This window comes from Silurus meridionalis, chromosome 7 (assembly GCF_014805685.1).
Source record: "Silurus meridionalis isolate SWU-2019-XX chromosome 7, ASM1480568v1, whole genome shotgun sequence".
In the NCBI taxonomy this organism is placed as follows: Eukaryota; Metazoa; Chordata; class Actinopteri; order Siluriformes; family Siluridae; genus Silurus; species Silurus meridionalis.
Genome location: NC_060890.1, coordinates 5,824,125 through 5,848,154, shown reverse-complemented (window position 1 = coordinate 5,848,154; position 24,030 = coordinate 5,824,125). Strand labels below are relative to the sequence as shown.

The window sequence follows — 24,030 nt, the reverse complement described above, 5'->3', positions numbered from 1 at the left end:
AGGGGCAGCACCAGCGAGTGCTGAAGTCAACACGACTCGTGTCCCGTTCACACTGCGGCGTGGCGAACGCCAAATTCGACTGCTCTACTCTATTAGCTCCTTTAGTTGTCCATTTTAACCGAAGTGATTTAGAATGTAAGAAAAAACGTTTACACATTTATTTTTGCGAAAGAGTGTGCATTGAATTAAAAAAAAGTCATGTTGGCAGCGTTGGGATTCAAACCCACGCCCCCGAAGAGACTGGAGCCTTAATCCAGCGCCTTAGACCGCTCGGCCACGCTACCGAATATGCATCAGCTATAAAACCCGTGGGTACTGTAAACTTTCCATAGTAGCCTATCAAAATTTTATTTTGGACTGGTAATAGTATATCATACCCACAACCATGTAGTTGAGACAAGGTCCTGGAATTAATCTGGCATATCAGCAACTCAGAGATGTTTAATAACTGAGTTTTTAATTAACAGCTTGGTTGAATATAAAGAAACATCTTGGCAGCGGTGGGATTTGAACCCACGCCCCCGAAGAGACTGGAGCCTAAATCCAGCGCCTTAGACCACTCGGCCACACTACCTAGCCTCTGCGATGTCTAAAACCTCTCTGTCGGTACCTTAAACTTTCAATAGTAGCCGTCATCAGCAATCAGGGAGGATGTAGCAGGCGGAGCAGGGGGTTGGGTAGTGAAGAGAAGATGTTGTGGAGCTTACGAGGATCTAGTGCAGAGGCCTTGAGCAGAAGTCACATCCGAAGGAAATATGGTCAGGAGTGCATGTTAAGATGCGAGGTCCGCATAAAGGTGTGATTTCTTCCACTGCCTCGTTGCTGATCTCGACTTTCCATCAAGCATTTTTTTTTTTTTTAACACAGTCAACCCCCGATAATTCGCGGTTCAGAACTCCCAGTATGGACAATTCGCAAGTTCTTATTTGGAACCAAACTAACAGCAAGTGGTGAAATATCTTAAGATTTGTGGGAATTGCAGCGTGACCCGTGTTCAGGAAAGTTAGGAATGACATTTTAAACGATGTATTTGGTCAAATATTGTGCAATATTACTTTTATAAAGTGACATAATGTCTAGATGATTTCAATAAGGTACCATAGGGGCAGCACCAGCGAGTGCTGAAGTCAACACGACTCGTGTCCCGTTCACACTGCGAAAGCGTGGCGAACGCCAAATTTGACTGCTCTACTCTATAAGCTCCTTTAGTTGTCCATTTTAACCGGAAGTGATTTAGAATGTAAGAAAAAAACGTTTACACATTTATTTTTGCGAAAGAGTGTGCATTGAATTAAAAAAAAGTCATTTTGGCAGCGGTGGGATTCGAACCCACGCCCCCGAAGAGACTGGAGCCTTAATCCAGCGCCTTAGACCGCTCGGCCACGCTACCAAATACGCATTGGTTATAAAACCCGTGGGTACTGTAAACTTTCCATAGTAGCCTATCAAAATTGTATTTTGGACTGGTAATAGTATATCATACCCACAACCATGTAGTGGAGACAAGGTCCTGGAATTAATCTGGCATATCAGCAACTCAGAGATGTTTAATAACTGAGTTTTTAATTAACAGCTTGGTTGAATATAAAGAAATATCTTGGCAGCGGGGGGATTTGAACCCACGCCCCCGAAGAGACTGGAGCCTAAAACCAGCGCCTTAGACCACTCGGCCACACTACCTAGCCTCTGTGATGTCTAAAACCTCTCTGTCGGTACCTTAAACTTTCAATAGTAGCCGTCATCAGCAATCAGGGAGGATGTAGCAGGCGGAGCAGGGGGGTTGGGTAGTGAAGAGAAGATGTTGTGGAGCTTACGAGGATCTAGTGCAGAGAGGCCTTGAGCAGAAGTCACATCCGAAGGAAATATGGTCAGGAGTGCATGTTAAGATGCGAGGTCCGCATAAAGGTGTGATTTCTTCCACTGCCTCGTTGCTGATCTCGACTTTCCATCAAGCATTTTTCTTTTTTTAACACAGTCAACCCCCGATAATTAGCGGTTTAGAACTCCCAGTATGGACAATTCGCAAGTTCTTATTTGGAACCAAACTAACAGCAAGTGGTGAAATATCTTAAGATTTGTGGGAATTGCGCAGCGTGACCCGGTGTTCAGGAAAGTTAGGAATGACATTTTAAACGATGTATTTGGTCAAATATTGTGCAATATTACTTTTATAAAGTGACATAATGTCTAGATGATTTCAATAAGGTACCATAGGGGCAGCACCAGCGAGTGCTGAAGTCAACACGACTCGTGTCCCGTTCACACTGTGAAAGCGTGGCGAACGCCAAATTCGACTGCTCTACTCTATTAGCTCCTTTAGTTGTCCATTTTAACCGGAAGTGATTTAGAATGTAAGAAAAAAACGTTTACACATTTATTTTTGCGAAAGAGTGTGCATTGAATTAAAAAAAAGTCATGTTGGCAGCGGTGGGATTTGAACCCACGCCCCGAAGAGAGTGGAGCCTTAATCCAGCGCCTTAGACCGCCGCCACGCTACCGAATATGCATCAGCTATAAAACCCGTGGGTACTGTAAACTTTCCATAGTAGCCTATCAAAATTTTATTTTGGACTGGTAATAGTATATCATACCCACAACCATGTAGTTGAGACAAGGTCCTGGAATTAATCTGGCATATCAGCAACTCAGAGATGTTTAATAACTGAGTTTTTAATTAACAGCTTGGTTGAATATAAAGAAACATCTTGGCAGCGGTGGGATTTGAACCCACGCCGCCAAAGAGACTGGAGCCTAAATCCAGCGCCTTAGACCACTCGGCCACACTACCTAGCCTCTGCGATGTCTAAAACCTCTGTCGGTACCTTAAACTTTCAATAGTAGCGGTCATCAGCAATCAGGGAGGATGTAGCAGGCGGAGCAGGGGGGTTGGGTAGTGAAGAGAAGATGTTGTGGAGCTTACGAGGATCTAGTGCAGAGAGGCCTTGAGCAGAAGTCACATCCGAAGGAAATATGGTCAGGAGTGCATGTTAAGATGCGAGGTCCGCATAAAGGTGTGATTTCTTCCACTGCCTCGTTGCTGATCTCGACTTTCCATCAAGCATTTTTTTTTTTTTTAACACAGTCAACCCCCGATAATTCGCGGTTCAGAACTCCCAGTATGGACAATTCGCAAGTTCTTATTTGGAACCAAACTAACAGCAAGTGGTGAAATATCTTAAGATTTGTGGGAATTGCGCAGCGTGACCCGGTGTTCAGGAAAGTTAGGAATGACATTTTAAACGATGTATTTGGTCAAATATTGTGCAATATTACTTTTATAAAGTGACATAATGTCTAGATTATTTCAATAAGGTACCATAGGGGCAGCACCAGCGAGTGCTGAAGTCAACACGACTCGTGTCCCGTTCACACTGCGAAAGCGTGGCGAACGCCAAATTCGACTGCTCTACTCTATTAGCTCCTTTAGTTGTCCATTTTAACCGGAAGTGATTTAGAATGTAAGAAAAAAACGTTTACACATTTATTTTTGCGAAAGAGTGTGCATTGAATTAAAAAAAAGTCATGTTGGCAGCGGTGGGATTCGAACCCACGCCCCCGAAGAGACTGGAGCCTTAATCCAGCGCCTTAGACCGCTCGGCCACGCTACCAAACATGCATCAGCTATAAAACCCGTGGGTACTGTAAACTTTCCATAGTAGCCTATCAAAATTTTATTTTGGACTGGTAATAGTATATCATACCCACAACCATGTAGTTGAGACAAGGTCCTGGAATTAATCTGGCATATCAGCAACTCAGAGATGTTTAATAACTGAGTTTTTAATTAACAACTTGGTTGAATATAAAGAAACATCTTGGCAGCGGTGGGATTTGAACCCACGCCCCCGAAGAGACTGGAGCCTAAATCCAGCGCCTTAGACCACTCGGCCACACTACCTAGCCTCTGCGATGTCTAAAACCTCTGTCGGTACCTTAAACTTTCAATAGTAGCGTCATCAGCAATCAGGAGGATGTAGCAGGCGGAGCAGGGGGTTGGGTAGTGAAGAGAAGATGTTGTGGAGCTTACGAGGATCTAGTGCAGAGGCCTTGAGCAGAAGTCACATCCGAAGGAAATATGGTCAGGAGTGCATGTTAAGATGCGAGGTCCGCATAAAGGTGTGATTTCTTCCACTGCCTCTTTGCTGATCTCGACTTTCCATCAAGCATTTTTTTTTTTTAACACAGTCAACCCCGATAATTCGGTTCAGAACTCCCAGTATGGACAATTCAAGTTCTTATTTGGAACCAAACTAACAGCAAGTGGTGAAATATCTTAAGATTTGTGGGAATTGCAGCGTGACCCGGTGTTCAGGAAAGTTAGGAATGACATTTTAAACGATGTATTTGGTCAAATATTGTGCAATATTACTTTTATAAAGTGACATAATGTCTAGATGATTTCAATAAGGTACCATAGGGGCAGCACCAGCGAGTGCTGAAGTCAACACGACTCGTGTCCCGTTCACACTGCAAAAGCGTGGCGAACGCCAAATTTGACTGCTCTACTCTATAAGCTCCTTTAGTTGTCCATTTTAACCGGAAGTGATTTAGAATGTAAGAAAAAACGTTTACATTTATTTTTGCGAAAGAGTGTGCATTGAATTAAAAAGTCATTTTGGCAGCGGTGGGATTGAACCCACGCCCCAAGAGACTGGAGCCTTAATCCAGCGCCTTAGACCGCTCCTCCACGCTACCAAATACGCATCAGCTACAAAACCCGTGGGTACTGTAAACTTTCCATAGTAGCCTATCAAAATTTTATTTTGGACTGGTAATAGTATATCATACCCACAACCATGTAGTGGAGAAAAGGTACTGGAATTAATCTGGCATATCAGCAACTCAGAGATGTTTATTAACTGAGTTTTTAATTAACAGCTTGTTTGAATATAAAGAAACATCTTGGCAGCGGTGGGATTTGAACCCACGCCCCCGAAGAGACTGGAGCCTAAATCCAGCGCCTTAGACCACTCGGCCACACTACCTAGCCTCTGCGATGTCTAAAACCTCTCTGTCGGTACCTTAAACTTTCAATAGTAGCCGTCATCAGCAATCAGGGAGGATGTAGCAGGCGGAGCAGGGGGGTTGGGTAGTGAAGAGAAGATGTTGTGGAGCTTACGAGGATCTAGTGCAGAGAGGCCTTGAGCAGAAGTCACATCCGAAGGAAATATGGTCAGGAGTGCATGTTAAGATGCGAGGTCCGCATAAAGGTGTGATTTCTTCCACTGCCTCGTTGCTGATCTCGACTTTCCATCAAGCACTTTTTTTTTTTTTAACACAGTCAACCCCCGATAATTCGCGGTTCAGAACTCCCAGTTTGGACAATTCGCAAGTTCTTATTTGGAACCTAACTAACAGCAAGTGGTGAAATATCTTAAGATTTGTGGGAATTCGCAGCGGGAACAGTTGTTCAGGAAAGTTAGGAATGACATTTTAAACGATGTATTTGGTCAAATATTGTGCAATATTGCTTTTATAAAGTGACATAATGTCTAGATGAATTCAATAAGTTACCATAGGGGCAGCACCAGCGAGTGCTGAAGTCAACACGACTCATGTCCCGTTCACACTGCGAAAGCGTCTTGAAGGACAAATTCGACTGCTCTACTCTATTAGCTCCTTTAGTTGTCCATTTTAACCGGAAGTGATTTAGAATGTAAGAACAAAACTTTTACACATTTATTTGTGAAAGAGTCTGCATTGAATTCAAAACGTCATGTTGTAAAGCTTTAGACTGCTTTAAATAGGATTAAAAACGAGTTTCTTATATGGGGACATCGTATGTAGGACGTTTTGGAAACTAGGTGAGGGAGGGTCGATTGAGATGGTTTGAACACGTGCAGTGAAGGGACATGGATTATATAGGAAGGCTGAGGATGAAGCCACCAGGGATTATGAACAAATGAGTTCCATCTTGGTTTAAATTAAAAAAATTCATGATGGCAGGCGAATATACACCTCCAAAGAGGCTGGAGCTTTGATCCAGCGCCTTAAACCGCTCAGCCACACTACCTTTTTAGCAGGCTTATGCTCCAGTAGCTGGAGTAGAACCAGAGTGAGTGTAATGTGAGAATGTGAACACACTCTAACCCTAGATTTCACTTTTCAGGCTGAGGAGACTAAAGTACTTCGTTTGCAGCTCGAGGTTTCTCAAGCCAAAGCAGACATTGAGCGCAGACTTCAGGAGAAGGAAGAAGAGATGGAGGCTGTAAGGTGAACATTTTTTATTTTTAATAAAACAACACAAGGGCTTATTCCAGACAAAAAAAATTATCATGTGTGTCCACTATGATTTATTCAATGTTTTTACCAAACTATTATATCAGATATGTAATTTTCTTACTTGGAAATAGTGATGAATGAAAGAGTGAACCATACAAAACTCCTAAGAGGCCATGCATTATATATTTTTCTTTCTTGTTTGCTTACGATCACGACGTAATTTTCTCGACATAAAAGTTGTTTTCTCATTAGCACAATTAAATTTTCTCATGATCTTGACATCAACATATACTTCTTTTGTTCAGAACTTAATAAATCTAGAAAACAACTTGTGCTGTGGCAAGACAATTATGTTGTGATATCAAGCAAAATAAGTCTTGATTTTCAGAAAACAAGAAAGAAAAACGATGCATGGCCTCTTAGGAATTGAAGAACAAACCCAAGGTGTGAACAATATATTTCAGGAAAATCCATCAGAGGGCACTAGAGTCTCTCCAGGCCAGTTTGGATGTGGAAGTGAAGGGACGAACAGAGGGGGCCCGTCTCAAAAAGAAGATGGAGAGCGAAATAAATGAGCTGGAGCTACAGGTGGACCTTCTCAACAAGAACAACGCAGAGCTGACGAAGACTGTCAAAAAGCTGCAACAACAGATCAAGGTTCAACACATGCAGTGTTTTTTTCCCCTCTGCATTTCTCTGCAGCTTCACAATGTGTCAGTTTCCTTCTTATTATCATTTTATTATAAACCATATATTTGTACTTTTTACAATGGTACACCTATATGGACAAAAGTATCGAGACACCTGCCGTTTCTAGCCATATGTGACCCTTTTTTAAACTGTTACCAATTTTTTTTATTTTACCAACGTTCTTGTGGCTTAATAAGCACAAATCTCCACAAGCACAACATCTAGTGGAGCATCTTCCCAGAAGAGTGAAGTGGAACAAATGAACTCAATGTGGAATGGGATGTTCAAAAAACATACCATGTCATGGTCAGGTGTCCAAAAACTTTTGTCTATGTAGTGTATATTATATGTATGGCTAAGCTAATTATTTCTTACACTCACCCTGTCTTATAAACTCCAGCTGTTGTTTCACATACACTCAACCATCTTACTCGCATTGATGATGATAATTGCCAGATCACTGTGCCCTGTGCAAATCCACACAATTAGCAGAAATTAGCAGTTGGCGGCATCAAATTATAGATATTATATTATGTAAATATTCATTTTGGTTCAGAGTACAGTTAAAACCTATTTTTTTAATCTCAGAAACATTGCAAGACCCTTTTTTGACCCGTTTTTACTCTTTCTGTGCAACCTGGTACCAAATGGTTGGGGACCACTGTTCTATACTGATGATGCCACCTCTAGGGGGCCCCAGAGGGACAAAAATAGAATAGAATAGAATAGAATAGAATAGAATATTAGATAGATAGATAGATAGATAGATAGATAGATAGATAGATAGATAGATAGATAGATAGATAGATAGATAGATAGATAGATAGATAGATAGATAGATAGATACAACTTTATTGTCATTGCATTGTACAGGTACACAGCAATGAAATGCAGTTTGGCATCTACCAGAAGTGCAAAATGTAGCAGTCGTGCAAAAGTGCAGATAAATATCTAGCATATTTACAGTGCGGATAACTATCTGGCATATTTACAGCAGTGGTATATATATTAAGTATATACAGTGAATAAATATAAAGGCTATTTCAGTGCAGAGATGTGTGGACATTCAAAAGTACAGTGAATAAATATAAAGGTGTACAGTAATTAAGAAAAATGTGCAGAAATGAAAGGTTACAGATCACAAGATTATGGCATTAAGGAGTAGAGTGCATCACAGTGAGATCCTTTCTTCACAGATCCCAGCTGGGGTCAGAGCACAGGGTCAGCCATGATACAGCACCCCATAACTAGCCCAGAGAGTTAAGGGCCTTGCTCAAGGGACCAAGAGTGGCAGCTTGGTGCTACCGGGCTTAAACCCCCACCTTCCGATCAGTAACTAGGAGCCTTAACCACTGAGCTCCCACTCCTCCTTAATTAAAGCTGCTATTTAATTTTTTTTAGAAAGCATTTCATTAGCCTATATAATCACATTTGAAAAGGTTTCTTTAAACATTCTAGATTGAAAAGTAAAGCACAGTAAGGATTCCACACTCTCGGGCTATTCAGATGGACAATCCAAAAGCTCAGTAGTTAAGGCCCAAGCAGCCCACCATCAGGACCACCAAACTGCCCCTGTAGCAGTTTCTTGTTTTATAATATAACAATCCAATTCAGCAATTAGCACTTCCACTAGCAATTCCACCATTTCCTATACCTCTGAGAACCTATATTTTAGATGTACCTGAAACATAAGCATGGCCACTGAGTAAAGATAGTAGACTGTACGTACTAAAAAAATTATTGTAACTGAACAGGGCATTGACATGATTTGACACACTGTATGGTCTCCTTCAGGACCTGCAGGTGCAGCTGGAAGAGGAAGCCCGAGTGCACGAGGAACTGAGAGAGGAACATGCTCTTCTGGAGCGACGCTGCACTCTGCTGGTCACAGAGGGAGAGGAGAGCCGCAGCGGACTCGAAGCAGCAGAGAGAGCTCGCAAAACCCTGGAGACTGAGTTTCAAGAGGCTTTAGAGAAATACAATGACATCAACAACCAGGTGCTAAACCTAAAGCAAAAACAATGTTCAAACTTGATAGTTGCTCTGGACAAAAGTTTGTGGAAACCTGATAACTAGATTCTATGTTGTATTGAATATCCAATTCAATACTGAGTCCCCATTTGCAGCTATTATAGTCTCCACTCTCGTGGGAAGATGATCCACCAGATTGTGGCATGTGTTTGGGGAAGTTCTGCTTATTCATCCACAAGGGTGTTAGTAGTCAGGTCAGGTACTGATTGAGGTGAGGAGACCTGGGGTGCAGTCAGCATTCCAATTCCTTTCAAAGGTGTTTAGGAAGGTTGAGGTCAGAGCTGTATAGCAGGAGATCTTCCACTTCAAACCATGTAAACCATATCTTCATGGAGCTGGCGTTGTGTGCAGTGACATTGCCATGCTGGAACAGGCAATATGCTACCACATCCAAAGACATCTTGTACAATTGTGAGCCCCTAAAAATCGTGGTCACATTCTGGGGTAGAACATATGACTTAAAAAGTCAGGTGTCTCAATGCTTTTGCGTAGTCCTCATTAATTTATCCTCGTTATTAAGAACATAGTGTAACTGTTTCTGTTCTGACCGCTCAATGCAGTTACAGTCAGCCTGCAGCGGGAAACGGAAACTAGAGGTGGATCTTCAGCAGGTCACCCAGGAGCACGAGGAGCTGCAGAATGAACTGAGAGGAGGAAATGATAAGCTCAAGAAAGCTGTATGTGAGGTATGATGCTGTATTTGCATTGTCTGTTTATGTTTTGGTGATTGAGGGTGTAAAAGCTTTGGATGAAATCTGTGGATGTTGCCTGCTGTGTTCAGTACAGTGCTGGCAGAGGGAAACAAAATCCTATTACTTACACGATTGGTTGTGAATTTTAGTCTATTCAATCTTAAAAAAACAGTCATGACACAAGGACACACTGAGAAATTTAGTTTGAAATTTAGTTTGAACAGAAGCTGTGCAGTATCTTTATATAAAATGTATAGGTGTGTTATAGACATTCATTTTGATATTAATCCATATGGTGTAACTAATCAAATTGAATTGACAACAAGAACCAACATGGCTTGAACTTGACGTGAAGACCTTTTTTTGCTTGTTTCATGTATTTTGAGGCCCTCGGCAAATTTTGATTGGTCTATCTGATTTATAAATACTTTTCATCGAGACTTCAGAATTGTCTAATTTCATCAAATTGTTTATAATGCTAGTAATTAACATTTTCATTACAAATAAGAAAGAATTGTATGATTATAAAATCAAGAGAGATGGCTTATCGATAAAATCCCCATTGCTATGTAGTTATCAGTGCTAAAAGTTCCAGAAGAACATCTCAAACTCCACCATGATGCCTTTTTTTTTCTGTGCAGGCTGCACGAGTGGCTGAGGAGCTGCGGGTGGAGCAGGAGCACAGCATGCATATGGAGCGTGTGAAGAAGGGCTTGGAGGCTCAACTCAAAGACATGACGGTCAGGCTGGATGAGACCGAGCAGCTGGCCATGAAAGGAGGAAAAAAGATTATTCAGAAGCTGGAAAGCAGAGTAAGTGCTAGAAATTCACAGGATTATTCATATCAACTTTACTGGAGTACAAAGAGGCACACAATTATTTTTTATCATAACTCAGCAACTACTTCTGTGCAAACATTTGGGCACTTTCTGCAATCGTGTTTGTTCTGCAGGTGAAGGAGTTGGAGCTGGAATTGGAAACCGAGCAGAAGAAACACACCGAGACTGTGAAGATGCTGCGGAAGAACGAGCGGCGACTCAAGGAGCTCCTTTTCCAGTCTGAAGAGGATCAGAAGAACCAGCAGAGAATGCAGGAGCTGCTGGAACGGCTGCAGATTAAAATGAAAACCTATAAGAGACAAGTCGAGGAGGCGGTATGAAGAAAATCATTCTTAAACAAACGAATGAAAATGAAAATGAGAGTCAGGAAGTGTATGATCTTTTTTGATTGGTATGCATACAGTGTTTACTTCATTCTAACTCCAGAGGAGGATATTAATTGAGAAGTTATACAGCAGTGTAGGTGTAAGCATTAATTCAATTCACAGAAAGGACTCGAAGGAAGCAGTTTTATATAGATACAGTATCTCACAAAAGTGAGTACACCCCTCACATGTCAGCAACCATTTTAGTAGATCTTCTCGAAGGACAAAACTATTACTAGAAATACTTGTATACATATTTTAGAATAGTCAATGTGCAGCTTGTATAGACATACAGATTTACTGTCCTCTGAACTGTTTATCTTTTAAAAAAAAGATATCTACTTTTTTTTTATATTAGTAGGGAGGTAGTAGCCAAATGATTTGGACCAAAGAGCCGGTTTAAAAGGCAATGGAAAGAAATAAAATTAAGGCAACAATAAAAAAGGCAGATCGCTACTAGTGGTCAAAAATGGAATTACATGTAAACTGTTTCGTGTGAAATGAATAGTCTTAAATGCATTATTATTGGTGTAAATATCTACTTTGTCCTGTGGAGAAAAACAAATCGGGTACATTATAAGCGCTATGAAGTATCGACCGAAACTCAACATCGATCCTGTAATGACATTCTCTTCCTCTTATTTTATATTCCAATTTAGTCACCAGCAGCTGTGATGAATGAGGCTCTGAGTATGTTTGTATCCACATACGCTAAAGATTCCAGCTGAAATACTCAGCACTCAGTCGATTCATGTGTGCTTGCAGGAGGAGCAGGCTAACGTCAACCTGACCAAGTACAGAAAGACCGTACACGAGCTAGATGACGCAGAGGAGCGAGCTGACATAGCCGAATCTGCTCTCACCAAGATCAGGACCAAGAATAGAGGCAGCTTTGGGAAGGGCTACTCATCAGTACGTCTAACTATGGCAGTATTTTTGCTTACACTAACAAAATACATATATTTGATCTGTTTATACTTAACGCACATCCTGTCGTTTAATTCGTTGCAGGGTTACAGCACGCCATACGCAGGGGTCGTGAGATCACCCAGCTCTGTTGGCTCAGAGGGCCGTGGCGAGAAAATCCTCACCGATGATGACGAATCAGTCAGTTCTCTCATCCCCACTTATCTCAATTCCCTAAAAAAACTGATGATTGACTAAACAAACCTTTTTAACATATGCTGGTAACAACTTTATATTCTCAGTATTATACATTTTTCATTTTCTCGAGAATTGCACAATGAAAAAAGTGGTTGCTTTTGTTCCATACTTCAGGACCCTGGAGCCAAAACACACTATATGGACAAAAGTATTGGGCCACCTGACTTTTTCAGCCATGTGTGGTTCTTCCCCACACTGTTACCACAAAGATAGGGCCACATTATTGTATACAATGTCTTTGGTTGCTGTAGTATGAAAAATTCCTTTGACTTGAACTAGGAGACCCAAACCTGTTCCAGCATGACAATGCCTCTGTGCACAAATCCAGCTCCATGAAGATTGGATATGGTGGAAGATCTTGAGTGGCCTTCTATAGAGCTCTGACCTTAACCCTATTGAACACAAATCTCCACAAGCACACTCCAAAATCTGGAACATCTTCCAGGAAGGGTGGAAGCTATAAAGAGTGGAGGTTATTACAGGGTTTCCGCTGAGTCTTAAAAGTAAATAAATAAGTCTAAAAATTAAAATTAAAAATTTTATAATCTTAAATTCCCTAGATCTTAAATCATTTTAAACAGGTCTTAATGTCCATGTAATGCTTCCTCTAACGATCACTGAAATGCTCCTGCAGTCTCTGTGGTGTAGTACTTATTTCTGTCGCTAGTTCAAATATAAGTTCCTATACATATATAAAATACGACCACAAATGAGACCAACATGCAACAGCCAATCAACTTTCTGCTATTGAACCACGGATGATAACATATTTTTATTTTTCAGCTATGTGGAAGTTTAGCGATACTTTAGGGCTCGATTAATGTCGGTTTGCTAACAATGTTCGTGGGTGTTTGTTTTTGATGAAATGATATAGATCTTAAATTTCATTAATAATGGTCTTAAAAATGTTTTGAAAAAGTCTAAAATCTGATTGGTGAAACCCTGTATTATAATACCAAATGGGGACCAAATGTGGAATGTAAAAAAAAAAAATGAACAAATCTAATGGTCAGGTTTCCGCAAACTTTGGTCTATATAGATACACCAACGTGAGCCTTAAATAAAACAAACGCCACCTTTAATGCCTGAGTCATACAGGAATTATTTGGCCAGCTGTGTGTCATCGCACTATTAGTTCATACGCAGAATAGCTAAACGTTTTGATTTCATTTAGCATCAGTTGTTGAATGCAAAAAACAAAAAGAAAATGGGACACCATGAATCTACAGTATCAGAATAAAACTACTGGGGACAAAGCCAAAGCAGCAACAATGCACTGTCCAATTAAACAACTATTTTTCTTGTTGCGAAAAATGCCAGTAATATTCCTTTAAAGCTACTACAAATAAAAGGAATAATCAAGAATACATTTTTTTTTTAGTTCATTTTTTTTTGTATTTTTCAATGTATGTTTTTTAAAGCTTTATAAAGCAATTGAGTATTTAAAGACATATCACCTATACCAGCAAAAAAATCATGTTTTTCTCTGTGAGTTTACCAGTATACGAGTTAATAAACAATCAGGAAAAATACAGATTACTAAGTGTATTTTTTCCCCCGTGAAATGTATCAGTGTATCGATTGTTTTGTATTTTAACCCCTTATAAATGAAACACTTTCTTTTCACAATAAAAAATAAATAAAACATATATAGTAATGCATTTTTTTGGATGACTTTGGATACATTTTTAAACATGAACTTTATTTCACATATTAAACCAAAAAATAAAAGAGAAAAAAAAAATCAATTGGTTATTTTCATTTTTCATTTACAATCTCTTTCGGACATTTCGGAGTAAACACGTAAACAGAAGTGTACATCAGCAGTCGCAGAATTCATCCTCAAGCTGATAGAAACTGAGAAAATACAATTTGAGATTTCATTTTAACAATAAGCATGAAAACTGTAATTAGTTTCAATAAAATGTTGGTATAACAAACTAGCATAGTGCAAAATCATTTTTAATATATTACCTGTACCTCTTTTATTTTAACATTTGTTCATACACAGCTGTGTGCTTGGAGCCTGTTTTCGGGACATTTCGAAAAATCAGAAGCAAGAGAATTAAGTGTTTGTGTAGCTGTTTTGAGGAACTGTGTCTTGATACAGTTTTTTTTTTTCAGTTGCTTTGGAGCGTTTCTCGAATAATCCTTAATAATCCTTTGTACAAACTGCACAGTACATTGGATACATTTTGCAATACATTTCTTGCAAAAGCCTGAACTTTTCTCACAATCCTCAGTTCATCCTTCAAAAGTAAGTACAGTAAAACCCCGTTGTACGAGCAAACGGAGATCCAAGCAAACCCGCTCGCAAAATTTGACCCCTTTTTCACGAGCAAATTTCGAAGGCACGAGCAAACCCACGCTGCCGGTTCACCGTTTTCGGCGGAGGGTCACATCAGTCGCTTAGTTGATGACGTATCACTCGGTCGCTCTCGTTGTTCAGTGCAACAAAAACGTAACTTTTTTTTTGTTTTATATTTTTATTTCACTAGAAATCTTGAAAAATGTCTCCCAAGAAAATCAGTGATGGTGCTGTGAAAACGAAAGTAAAGTAAAAAACCACTACCACATGAGTAAGTGTTAAATTATGTTTACATTACGGTAATTTGCAGTCTATTTGTTTGTTAAAATAGTCTACAAATACTTTTTAAGTGCAGAAATAAGCGATCGAATGAGATCTCGGAACGGATTAAATCACTTTTACATTCATTTCTATGGGGAAAATTAGTTCGAACGTACGAGCAAATAGACCTACGAGCAATTTTCAAGAAAATGCTCGTACAACAGGGTTTTACTGTATTAGTGTCAATAAACATCTCATTTCCATCAAATTTAAAAGTCCCTTTGTTATTGTTCACAAACAAGATCATCAACATGTTTAGTCATGTTTCAGGATTTCTGGATATAAACTACGGTTTGAATCACAGTGACTGAACACGCACAAAATTTAATTTCCTTCTGTTTGGCATCTATGAATTTCAGCAGCACAAATTCATTTAGTTGATTGCATGTTTGTTTTATATTGAATGCAAAAGACCGAACAGGATTCATACTTTTACTGTACTCTACAAGTGTTCGTTTTTTTCCTAGTTGTTCAGCCATTTTCAGAATTTCTAATTCTATGTTTTGCTCTGTCTGTATTCACTTTCAAATTAAAGGTTCACAAGATTCACCTTTGACCTGTTTTAGAGAACTGGTTGATCATTGGTTGATCTGATGCCGTTCACTCGCCTTCATTAGTGACATTCAAAATTCATCTGCACAATTCATCAATTCAACACATTTACAAAGTTTAATAGATTTAAATTGACAGATTCCGACAACTGGTTTAACCATTTTGCATACAATGAACTAATGCCGTGATGTTTTGGGGGTTGAGACCATTCAGGTGAAACCAGTATAATATATTTTGATCGACATGACAAACAACTAATAATGTAGGAAACAGCAGACAATTGTACATAATCGATTAAATGAATGTACCAAAGGATTCGCAATTTGATCAAAGCAACAAGAAATGTTCTTATGATGAGCAAAAATGACTAAATGATGTGGAGGTTGAACAAGTAGTTTTGAGAATTTAATTTTTGATCTAAAAAATGCTCCGAAGCAACTGAGAAAAACTGTATATATTTATTAAGGGCAATAATATGGTGGCAGCGGTAGCTCTGAGGTTATGAGGTCAAATCCCTGGACTGCAAAAGAGCCAGTTTGGCTTTTGTTTGTAACTATGTCATATGCCAAGCCAAAACATTAGCTGTATTATAGTAAAATACATATTATTATAGTATTTACAGCTGTCAGCTCTCAAGCTCTCAATGAGAAAAAGTATTAGGACACCTGACTTTCTCAGTCTTAAAAAGTTGGAGGCACACACTTGTGTAGGATGTCTTTGGATGCGGTACAATGAATATTACCCTTAGTTAAACTAGGAGACTCAAACCTGTTCCAGTAGGATATGGTGAAAGATCTTGAATGGTCTGCTATGGAGCTACTGAACCCAAATAAGGCCTGCTAGCCACACCTAGATTTGGACCTGACTTTACTACTACCCTCGTGGATAAAAGAGCACAAATCTTCACAACCACATTCTAAAATATAATAGAACATCTTGCCAGAAGAGTGAAACTTTTTATAACTGCCAATGGGGCTAAATGTGTAATTTGATTTCCGAAACGTACATACTAATCTTATGGTCAGGTATCCACATACATTTGTAATTAAAGTATAAGTTGGGATATGTAATTCGAGTGTCAAACTGTACCTGCTGCATGGTTACTAGATAAAAAAAAAAATTACAACAATATGAAGAAAAAATACGAAAAGTATTTTATAATTGAGAGGATCCAAGAGCTGCTGTGAGGATATGAAAGAGGATATGAAAGAGGATATGAAAGAGATTAAAGGTTGTTAAGAAGCCAAACATAAAAAACGGTTATTACAATATATTTACATCACATTCATGAACATGGTATCATATCATGCTCATTTCTCTTACTTGAAATAGTAAAGCGATATTCGTGAACATTCCCATTACAATAAAATTTCGTTACAATATAAAGTTTGCTATCTCTATTTTGTCTGAAGGGTTTTAAACCTTTGGGTTCGACTGTATGCAAATCTGTAGCAGCTTTACATTTACTGTAGCGGTAACATTTAATCGGGCGGTTTTTCAGCCCGATTTTGCATTTACTGAGAAAATAACGTTGTGGTTGTGAGTTGAGATTGGTACATTATATTAATGCTTACTAGTGACTGATTAATTGCCACTACGACCAAAATCACCTGACTGCCAATGTCTGAATTTATGATTATTAAAGTCAGCTATGACACTCTATCACAATCTACAAACTAGACGAAGGCATTTGATGACATAAAACTTTGCGGCAGCTACAAAAAAAAAGATAAGGGCAACAAAACCGAAACAGAAAGACAATGCTTTCGCAATGATTGATAGTGTAAGCGGAACATGAAACGGATGTTCGTCGTATTATCAGACATGTAGAACTTTAATTTTACTGTCTGTACGATTTTATGTCACAACATTTTTGTTATTTGTGTACATGTAAAAAGAAATAATCACAGTTATCTGGCTAAAGGTCTAAAACCATTATAACTGAGCTAATTTGTATTGAAGTGTATTGAAGTGTATTGACGTGACAGAGAATAAGGGCCAGATGACTGTGGCATCACTGGGATTTGAACTCTTAAATTGAGAGTGGAGGAACACGTGAGACACTTTAACAGTGGATTCGTTTGTATAAAAGGTTCTTTAAAAAAAACTGTTTAGTTCAGCCAAGCACTGTCACTTCACTATATCTCTTAAATGAAAATTATACATATATGTGTATCAAAAATGAGGGTGACTAGATTGTGATAGAATCATTAAAACTCTTCTGCGGGAGGGAATTAGGCAGATGCTTTAATCCAAATGGACTTGTAGAGAACTTGTAAAGGGTTAAGAGCCTTGCTCAAGGGCCCAGAAGCTGCAGCTGGGTGACTAGGATTTAAAATCATGACCTTCTGAGTATAAAGCCAACATCATAACCATTGAGCTACCACTTTCCTAGCTAGCAGTCCAGTTATTTTGGTAAAATTTAGAATTTGGGAAAATGCAGAGCTATGTGCATCTATGTTACCTTGTTAAAAAGTGTGTGTGTGTGTGTGTGTGTGTGTGTGTGTGTGTGTGTGTGTGTGTGTGCATATCTGTGTGTGCGAGAAAGAGAACTATTTATACGTTTGTACTTGATCAGAGTCCATCACTAGGTCAAAGTTTAGCAGGGCGTCTGGCTTCAATCTCTATATAAAACACAGCTCTGGGCAGTAGAACTCCGTCTCATCAGAAAGCAGTTTTATTCACATTCCCTTCACTCATTTTCTTCTCCAGTATGATGCTCCTGTTCACGTTCTTGCAAAGAACAATTGGAAAATCCACCTCTTCTATCGGCAACACATTCCCTGCGAGTTAGAGCTCCATGTCCACCGGTCTCACCTCACCCGTCTTGTGCTCCTTTACCCATATCTCTCTGTCTTTGGCTGGATCGACAACTTGGAGTAGTTTGTCCACCGGCTCCATCGTCTGTACAAGGATACGGAACACATTCATACAATATTGTGAATTTTATTAATTTTTTAATAAAAACCTGATATTTACTGTGTGACGATTTTGAAATGTGGTTTGATACAGCAGGTCATGTGTGAAGATTCTCACCAGTGTATTATTACTTTTTGTCTATTTATGTGTGTAGGTTTGTGCTTTTGAGGACTGGTGTAGCTATAAAAAGAGCGACATAGCTGGCGGATTTTGCAACAAGCATATACACTGATAAGGCGTAACTTTTGTAGCCACCGATCAGGCATAAAATTATGACCACCTGCCTAATATTGTGTTGGTCCCCCTTTTTGCTGCCAAAACAGTTCTGATCCACCGAGCATTAACACCATTAACTTCTTCAGCAGTTTGAGCTACAGGAATCATCCAAACGGACCAGCCTTCACTTCCCACGTGCATCAATGAGCCTTGGCACCACTGTTTCTCACCACTTTTGATAGATACTGACCACTGCAGATCAGGGACACCCCACAAGAGCTACACTTTTGGAGATGCTTTGACCCAGTCATCTAGCCATCTTGTCAAACTCGCTCAAATCCTTACACTTGCCCATTTTTCCTGCTTCTAACACGTCAACGTTGACGACAAAATGTTCACTTGCTGCCTACACTATCCCTGGTTATGCCTGGTCGGTGTATACCTGTGAACTTGAACTTGCTGTTAGCTAGGAATACGCCCTTTTTCTGTCAGTTTGTTTTATTGAGCTGAGTTTTTGGAAGTTCCTTATAAAGCTTAACAAACACAACCACAGGCCTCTGCTGAACTTCCTTTCCACTGTTACACACCACAGATGTATGTATGTATGTATGTATGTATGTATGTATGTATGTATGTATGTATGGATAGATAGATAGATAGATAGATAGATAGATAGATAGATAGATAGATAGATAGATAGATAGATAGATAGATAGATAGATAGATAGATATTACCATATGCATATTAGATAAACCATATGCTGCGATTTTCTAGACTAATACAGGTAGTTTTCTGCTAGGCCATATGTTAATTTTCGATTTTTACAAATTACTATGGGGTCATCAGAACACATCTCTATCGCAACTCAGGGCATGGGCGTAAATCCCTGGGGGGGACGGAGGGGACATGTCCCCCCCATCCGAGGATTTCCCCCCCAAAAGAATTATTAAAAAAATATTGCACTCTCTATTGTGAAAAATATATGTATGTATACCTAAATAATTGTGTAAGTAGAAAAAAACCCGCAAAAAAAATGCATTTAGAAACAGTTGAGTCCCCCCTCCCCTTCCTCACAGTGGTTTAATCCACTGCCTGCGTTCCCAGTTCATCTCACCTTCTCTACACACACGAGTCAGGTGTGCGGTTCATCTCACCTTCTCTACACACACGAGTCAGGTGTGCGGTTCATCTCACCTTCTCTACACACACGAGTCAGGTGTGCGGTTCATCTCACCTTCTCTACACACACGAGTCAGGTGTGCGGTTCATCTCACCTACTCTACACACATGAGTCAGGTGTGTGTCTGTGGCTCAATTAATGTTCAACTCCATTAAGTAGGGTATTTTATTCACTTTAAATAAAGCCATTTTCTCTTAATGTAGTTGATGCAGATAAATTAGTTGCGGCAAAAATGCTGATTAGCGATGTAATTCTCCATGAATCTGCTCTATTAGTGATTAAAATATGACTTATCTAGTGAACGTTAGCTTGTTTACAATAGCTTGTAGCATAGTGCACTGACACTAACACACCAAAGCCGTTTCCCATGCAGTGTTTTATTTGGGACGACTTGGTATAATGTTAACATTAACACACAATTAGCATATTGTTTATCTGTGCATTTACTAAATGAGCACTGTGCTACATCTGAACTGACCCCACTGTATTTTTATAATCAATTTCTATTCTGTTCTTAAGTGTCTTCATTAATTTTAAATAAAATTGTAACCCTTTTTTAATTCCTTGTTTTGCTTTGTAATTAAACCTGAGAAAAACTTTGAAAATAACCATAATGACGCAGTCTGCATGCTACAATAATAATGATAAAAGCAAAGTTTTTCACTGTGGGGACACTGTGTCTTTATAAATACAATTTGACTGTATTATTTGTCCCCCTTCAAAAATGTGCTCATGAGAAATTTTATATTTATTGTCCCCCCCTACTGTTAAATAAAAATTTACGCTTATGACTCAGAGACTACCTATATATGTTCCCAAATAAAGACTTACGCTTTGGTTGAACATGTCCGTCTCGTGCCGCAGCGTCGTGTACTGGCAGAGGTGTTTTCGAATGACTTCTATCCGCTCCACTTCAAGTCTCTCCAGCTCCTACGGATACCAGAAATGCGTGGACAATGTCATGACGATATTTAATAAGGATTATTTTACTCTTACAGAGAAGACATGGTGTCTCACCAGACCAGTAGTGACCATCTCCTCGAACCATTTAGACTGAGACTGGTTGTACAGGTCAACACATCGCATCAGATCATCACCTGTGGTGAGAAAACCCAATTATCCATTATCAGCTTTAATGCAGTATGCTAAAACCTTTCAAATACACCCTAAAATAATTGTTTAATAATCTTTAATAATCATTTGATGAGGTAATGTTTTAATAAGTAATTTTTTAGGCAAGAATGTGTTTTTTTTTGTCATGCAAACTGGCAGCCTAACGTAAGAATTCTGTCTTCAGTAAATTCATTTAAACCTCACGACCACAATACTTACCACCTTGACACTGACAATCTGATAGAAAAAATATTTCAAAATAGAGTTTGTACCTATAAATTCCAATCAAGTTTATTTCTATAGCGCTTTTTACAACAGACATTGTCTCAAAGCAGCTTTACAAAATTTAACAGTCAAGGTGAACGGTGTGTATTTATTCCTGATGAGCAGCCATGATGACTGTGGCAAGGAGAAACTCCCTTAGATGTTATGAGGAAGAAACTTTGAGAGGAACCAGACTCAAAAGGGGAACCCATCCTCATTTGGGTGACATCAAGAGTTTGATCATAAATCTTTCAACAATACAGAACACTGAAGAGTGAGAACTAACGTGAGCACTGGAATGTAAGATTATGAGTAATGTCCTTTCTACAGTCTTATACAGTCATTTGTGGTTATAAATCTAGGAGCTACTGAGCAACTCATAAAATAGCTTAACATTTGTGATCATCACAGATCCAACCCAAGCTACTCCATGCCAGAGCCTTTAAACACTCAAGGAGGTCCAGTGTCCAAACTCCACATGAAGTGGGATGCAATTGGCACTGGTACGTCTCTAGATGGTTCGGGATGTTTGCGGGGTCGGCATCTACTTCTTGAAAGGTCCACAGTCTTCATAAGGTGGGACGTGACTGTGGCTGTAGCAACCTCAAATTACATAGAAATGTTTGAAAAACTATTCTATTATTGTATTATTCATTTAAAGTACTTCACAATTTCTGTTAAGTTTACTGTACAGTTCATGTACACTTCCCATTGAAAAAAGGAACCATCAAAGGGAGAGTCAAAACCTTACGATTTTTGTTACTTGCGAGGGGTCATAGAACGAGTATCTAGGTTTCACTGTATTTGAAAGAAAATGTTTAAAGCTACCTACTGCAATTTAATTGCAAGTTCAATGAGCAAAGTTTACCACTAGAGGACGCCAAAAGACACAATTCTTAACCATGCCACTGAGTGAGAAACATGCTTGTGTAAATACACAACCGATTATTGCTGGTAGAAAAGTCATTTAAGAATATTAGGGACAAAAGTTTGTGGACACCTGACCATGAATCAAATGTGGTTTCTGAACATCTAATTCCAAATTTAATCCCGATCTGTTGTTATAATAACCTCCACTTTCCTTCTGGGAAGATGTTCTACTAGATTTTGGAATGAGCTTGTGGAGATTTGTGCTTATTCAGTCACAAGGGTGTTAGTAAAGTTGATAAAGATATTGATCTAGGTGAGGTGAGGAGGCCTGGGGTGCAGTCAGCATGAGAAATTTATCCCAAATGTGTTTAATAGGGTTGAGGTCAAAGCTCTATAGCAGGCCACTCAAGATCTTCCACTCCAACCCATGTAAAGCATATCTTCATGTAGCTGAAACAGGTTTCAAGATCAAGTCAAAGGAAAATTTCACACTACAGCATCCAAAGACATCGTATACAATTGTGTGCCTCCAAGTTTTTGGTAGCAGTTTGGAAACGAATCACATATGACTGGAAAAGTCAAGTGTCCCAATACTTTTGGTCCTACGGGCAAAAATATCACATATCACATGTATACATTATAGCAGTTTCTTTTTGTACGCTACTACACTTTTTTTTAATATTCCACATTATAAGAGCAATGAGATATATATATATATATATACTCTACATACAATTCCTATCACAATACATGATTTTTTACACATTTGCGTCGGTAAAAAACAATTTATTTGGAAATACTTTTATTATTTTGAAAGTGAACAATTATTTGTGACCAATATTTGATATGTAGATTGATTTTTTTCTCCACAAAAACACAATGCAACTCCTACTGACCTTCTCTATACTTCTATACCTCTATGCTTCCTCGGCATAACCATACTGTTGCTCACAGATGGTCACCTCTTCTCTCAGCCTGGCTTCCACTACTCTTTCTTATAACTTCATGGTGTGACTCATCAAATTAATTCCCCTGTAGTTACTGCAGGTCTGCACATCTCTGCACATTCTTAAAGATCGGTACCAGCAAACTCCTTCTCCATTCCCCAGGCATCTTCTCACCTTCCAGAATCTTGTTGAACAAACTAGTTACTGCCATCTCTCCTATGTCATCTGGTCCAACCGACTTTCCACTCTTCATCCTCTTAATCGCTGCTCTCACTTTCTCCTTACTAATCCTATCTACTTCCTGCTTCACCATCTTCACACCATCCAACCTTCTCTCTCTCCTCTCTCTCTCTCTCTCTCTCTCTCTCTCTCTCTCTCTCATTTTCCTCATTCATCAGCTGCTCAAAATACTCCCTCCATCTTCTCAACACACTCTCCTCACTAGTCAACACATTTCCATCTCCATCCTTTATCGCTCTAACTTGCAGCACATCCTTCCCAGCTCGGTCCCTCTGCCTGGCCAATCGGTACAAATCCTTTTCTCCTTCCTTAGTGTTTAACTTCTTTTTTCTTTTGCTTTCGCCACATCCCTCTTCACCTGCTGAAGCATCTCCTTGTACTCCTGCCTACTTTTCTTATCGCTTTTCTGATCCTAATTCTGTTTCACCAACCTTTGAACCAAAAAAATAAAAGCAAACTATCTCCACTATATTGCACTGCATAGCATCATATTGCCATTGCATTAAATTGTGTTGCGTATTGTGTTAAATGAAATTGAAATTGAATCACACTGCATTGTATTAGGGGTGAATCATATTACATCGGTAGCTGCTCCGTTTGTATCTTTAATGTATCGTATCGTTGACTATGCTTCGAGATGCTAATAAAGAAAATAATGCATAAATAAAATATAGAACGTTCCACAACGTTTTTTTTTTTTTTTAATTTCTGCTAAGTTCTAAAGTTAAAAACTGGTTGAGCTGAAGATTTTTTTTAAAATCCAAATTAAATGTATAAATTACTATTTATTTAAGACTCCGAAACTAATTCCAAGGATGAAATCAAACTAAAACAGATCGGTAAGACCGCACACGTTCACAATACACAAGGATGGGATGAGAAACAAATCTCAAAAAACGACTTCAGCGAAACTGACCTGCCTGTGTGGATTTCCTGCGGGCCTTTTTGATGTCCTCCTCGATCTTTGTGCTCAGTTTGATCTCCAGCTGTTGAGTCTTTACATCCAGATCCTTCTGCCTCTCTGCAAGCGCCTTACGTGCCTGCGAGCACAGTGAGAAGATAAAAGGTGAGCCTAGGTTAGATGAGTCTGTTTCCT

The 24,030-nt window shown here is 39.1% G+C and overlaps 2 protein-coding genes and 8 non-coding genes across 14 annotated transcripts in view; 1 reads left to right on the top strand and 9 right to left on the bottom strand.

Moving 5' to 3' along the window:
• Nucleotides 1–12,394, top strand: part of LOC124388871 (myosin-16) — a 77,398-nt gene extending 65,004 nt beyond the window's left edge. For all 4 annotated transcript variants that reach the window (XM_046853955.1, XM_046853956.1, XM_046853954.1 and 1 more), the window contains 8 exons: nucleotides 6,110–6,213; nucleotides 6,687–6,879; nucleotides 8,707–8,910; nucleotides 9,504–9,629; nucleotides 10,277–10,447; nucleotides 10,588–10,788; nucleotides 11,605–11,751; nucleotides 11,851–12,394. In XM_046853955.1, the coding sequence (XP_046709911.1) occupies nucleotides 6,110–6,213; nucleotides 6,687–6,879; nucleotides 8,707–8,910; nucleotides 9,504–9,629; nucleotides 10,277–10,447; nucleotides 10,588–10,788; nucleotides 11,605–11,751; nucleotides 11,851–12,003 (1,299 nt within the window). In that variant the 3' untranslated portion in view covers nucleotides 12,004–12,394. The remainder of the gene's footprint in view (nucleotides 1–6,109; nucleotides 6,214–6,686; nucleotides 6,880–8,706; nucleotides 8,911–9,503; nucleotides 9,630–10,276; nucleotides 10,448–10,587; nucleotides 10,789–11,604; nucleotides 11,752–11,850) is intronic.
• On the bottom strand, nucleotides 203–284 carry trnal-aag. Its single transcript has one exon. It is a non-coding gene; the product is annotated as a tRNA-Leu (tRNA).
• trnal-uag lies at nucleotides 493–574 on the bottom strand. The gene has a single exon. It is a non-coding gene; the product is annotated as a tRNA-Leu (tRNA).
• On the bottom strand, nucleotides 1,309–1,390 carry trnal-aag. Its single transcript has one exon. It is a non-coding gene; the product is annotated as a tRNA-Leu (tRNA).
• On the bottom strand, nucleotides 1,599–1,680 carry trnal-uag. The gene has a single exon. It is a non-coding gene; the product is annotated as a tRNA-Leu (tRNA).
• trnal-uag lies at nucleotides 2,707–2,788 on the bottom strand. Its single transcript has one exon. It is a non-coding gene; the product is annotated as a tRNA-Leu (tRNA).
• trnal-aag lies at nucleotides 3,527–3,608 on the bottom strand. The gene has a single exon. It is a non-coding gene; the product is annotated as a tRNA-Leu (tRNA).
• On the bottom strand, nucleotides 3,817–3,898 carry trnal-uag. The gene has a single exon. It is a non-coding gene; the product is annotated as a tRNA-Leu (tRNA).
• On the bottom strand, nucleotides 4,904–4,985 carry trnal-uag. Its single transcript has one exon. It is a non-coding gene; the product is annotated as a tRNA-Leu (tRNA).
• A 5,261-nt stretch (nucleotides 12,395–17,655) lies between the features above and the next one.
• Nucleotides 17,656–24,030, bottom strand: part of gas7b (growth arrest-specific 7b) — a 50,056-nt gene continuing 43,681 nt past the window's right edge. For both annotated transcript variants that reach the window (XM_046853770.1, XM_046853771.1), the window contains exons 11-14: nucleotides 23,851–23,974; nucleotides 20,518–20,597; nucleotides 20,332–20,430; nucleotides 17,656–18,088 (exon numbers count right to left, since the gene is read on the bottom strand). In XM_046853770.1, coding sequence (XP_046709726.1) covers nucleotides 17,975–18,088; nucleotides 20,332–20,430; nucleotides 20,518–20,597; nucleotides 23,851–23,974 — 417 coding nt within the window. In that variant the 3' untranslated portion in view covers nucleotides 17,656–17,974. The remainder of the gene's footprint in view (nucleotides 18,089–20,331; nucleotides 20,431–20,517; nucleotides 20,598–23,850; nucleotides 23,975–24,030) is intronic.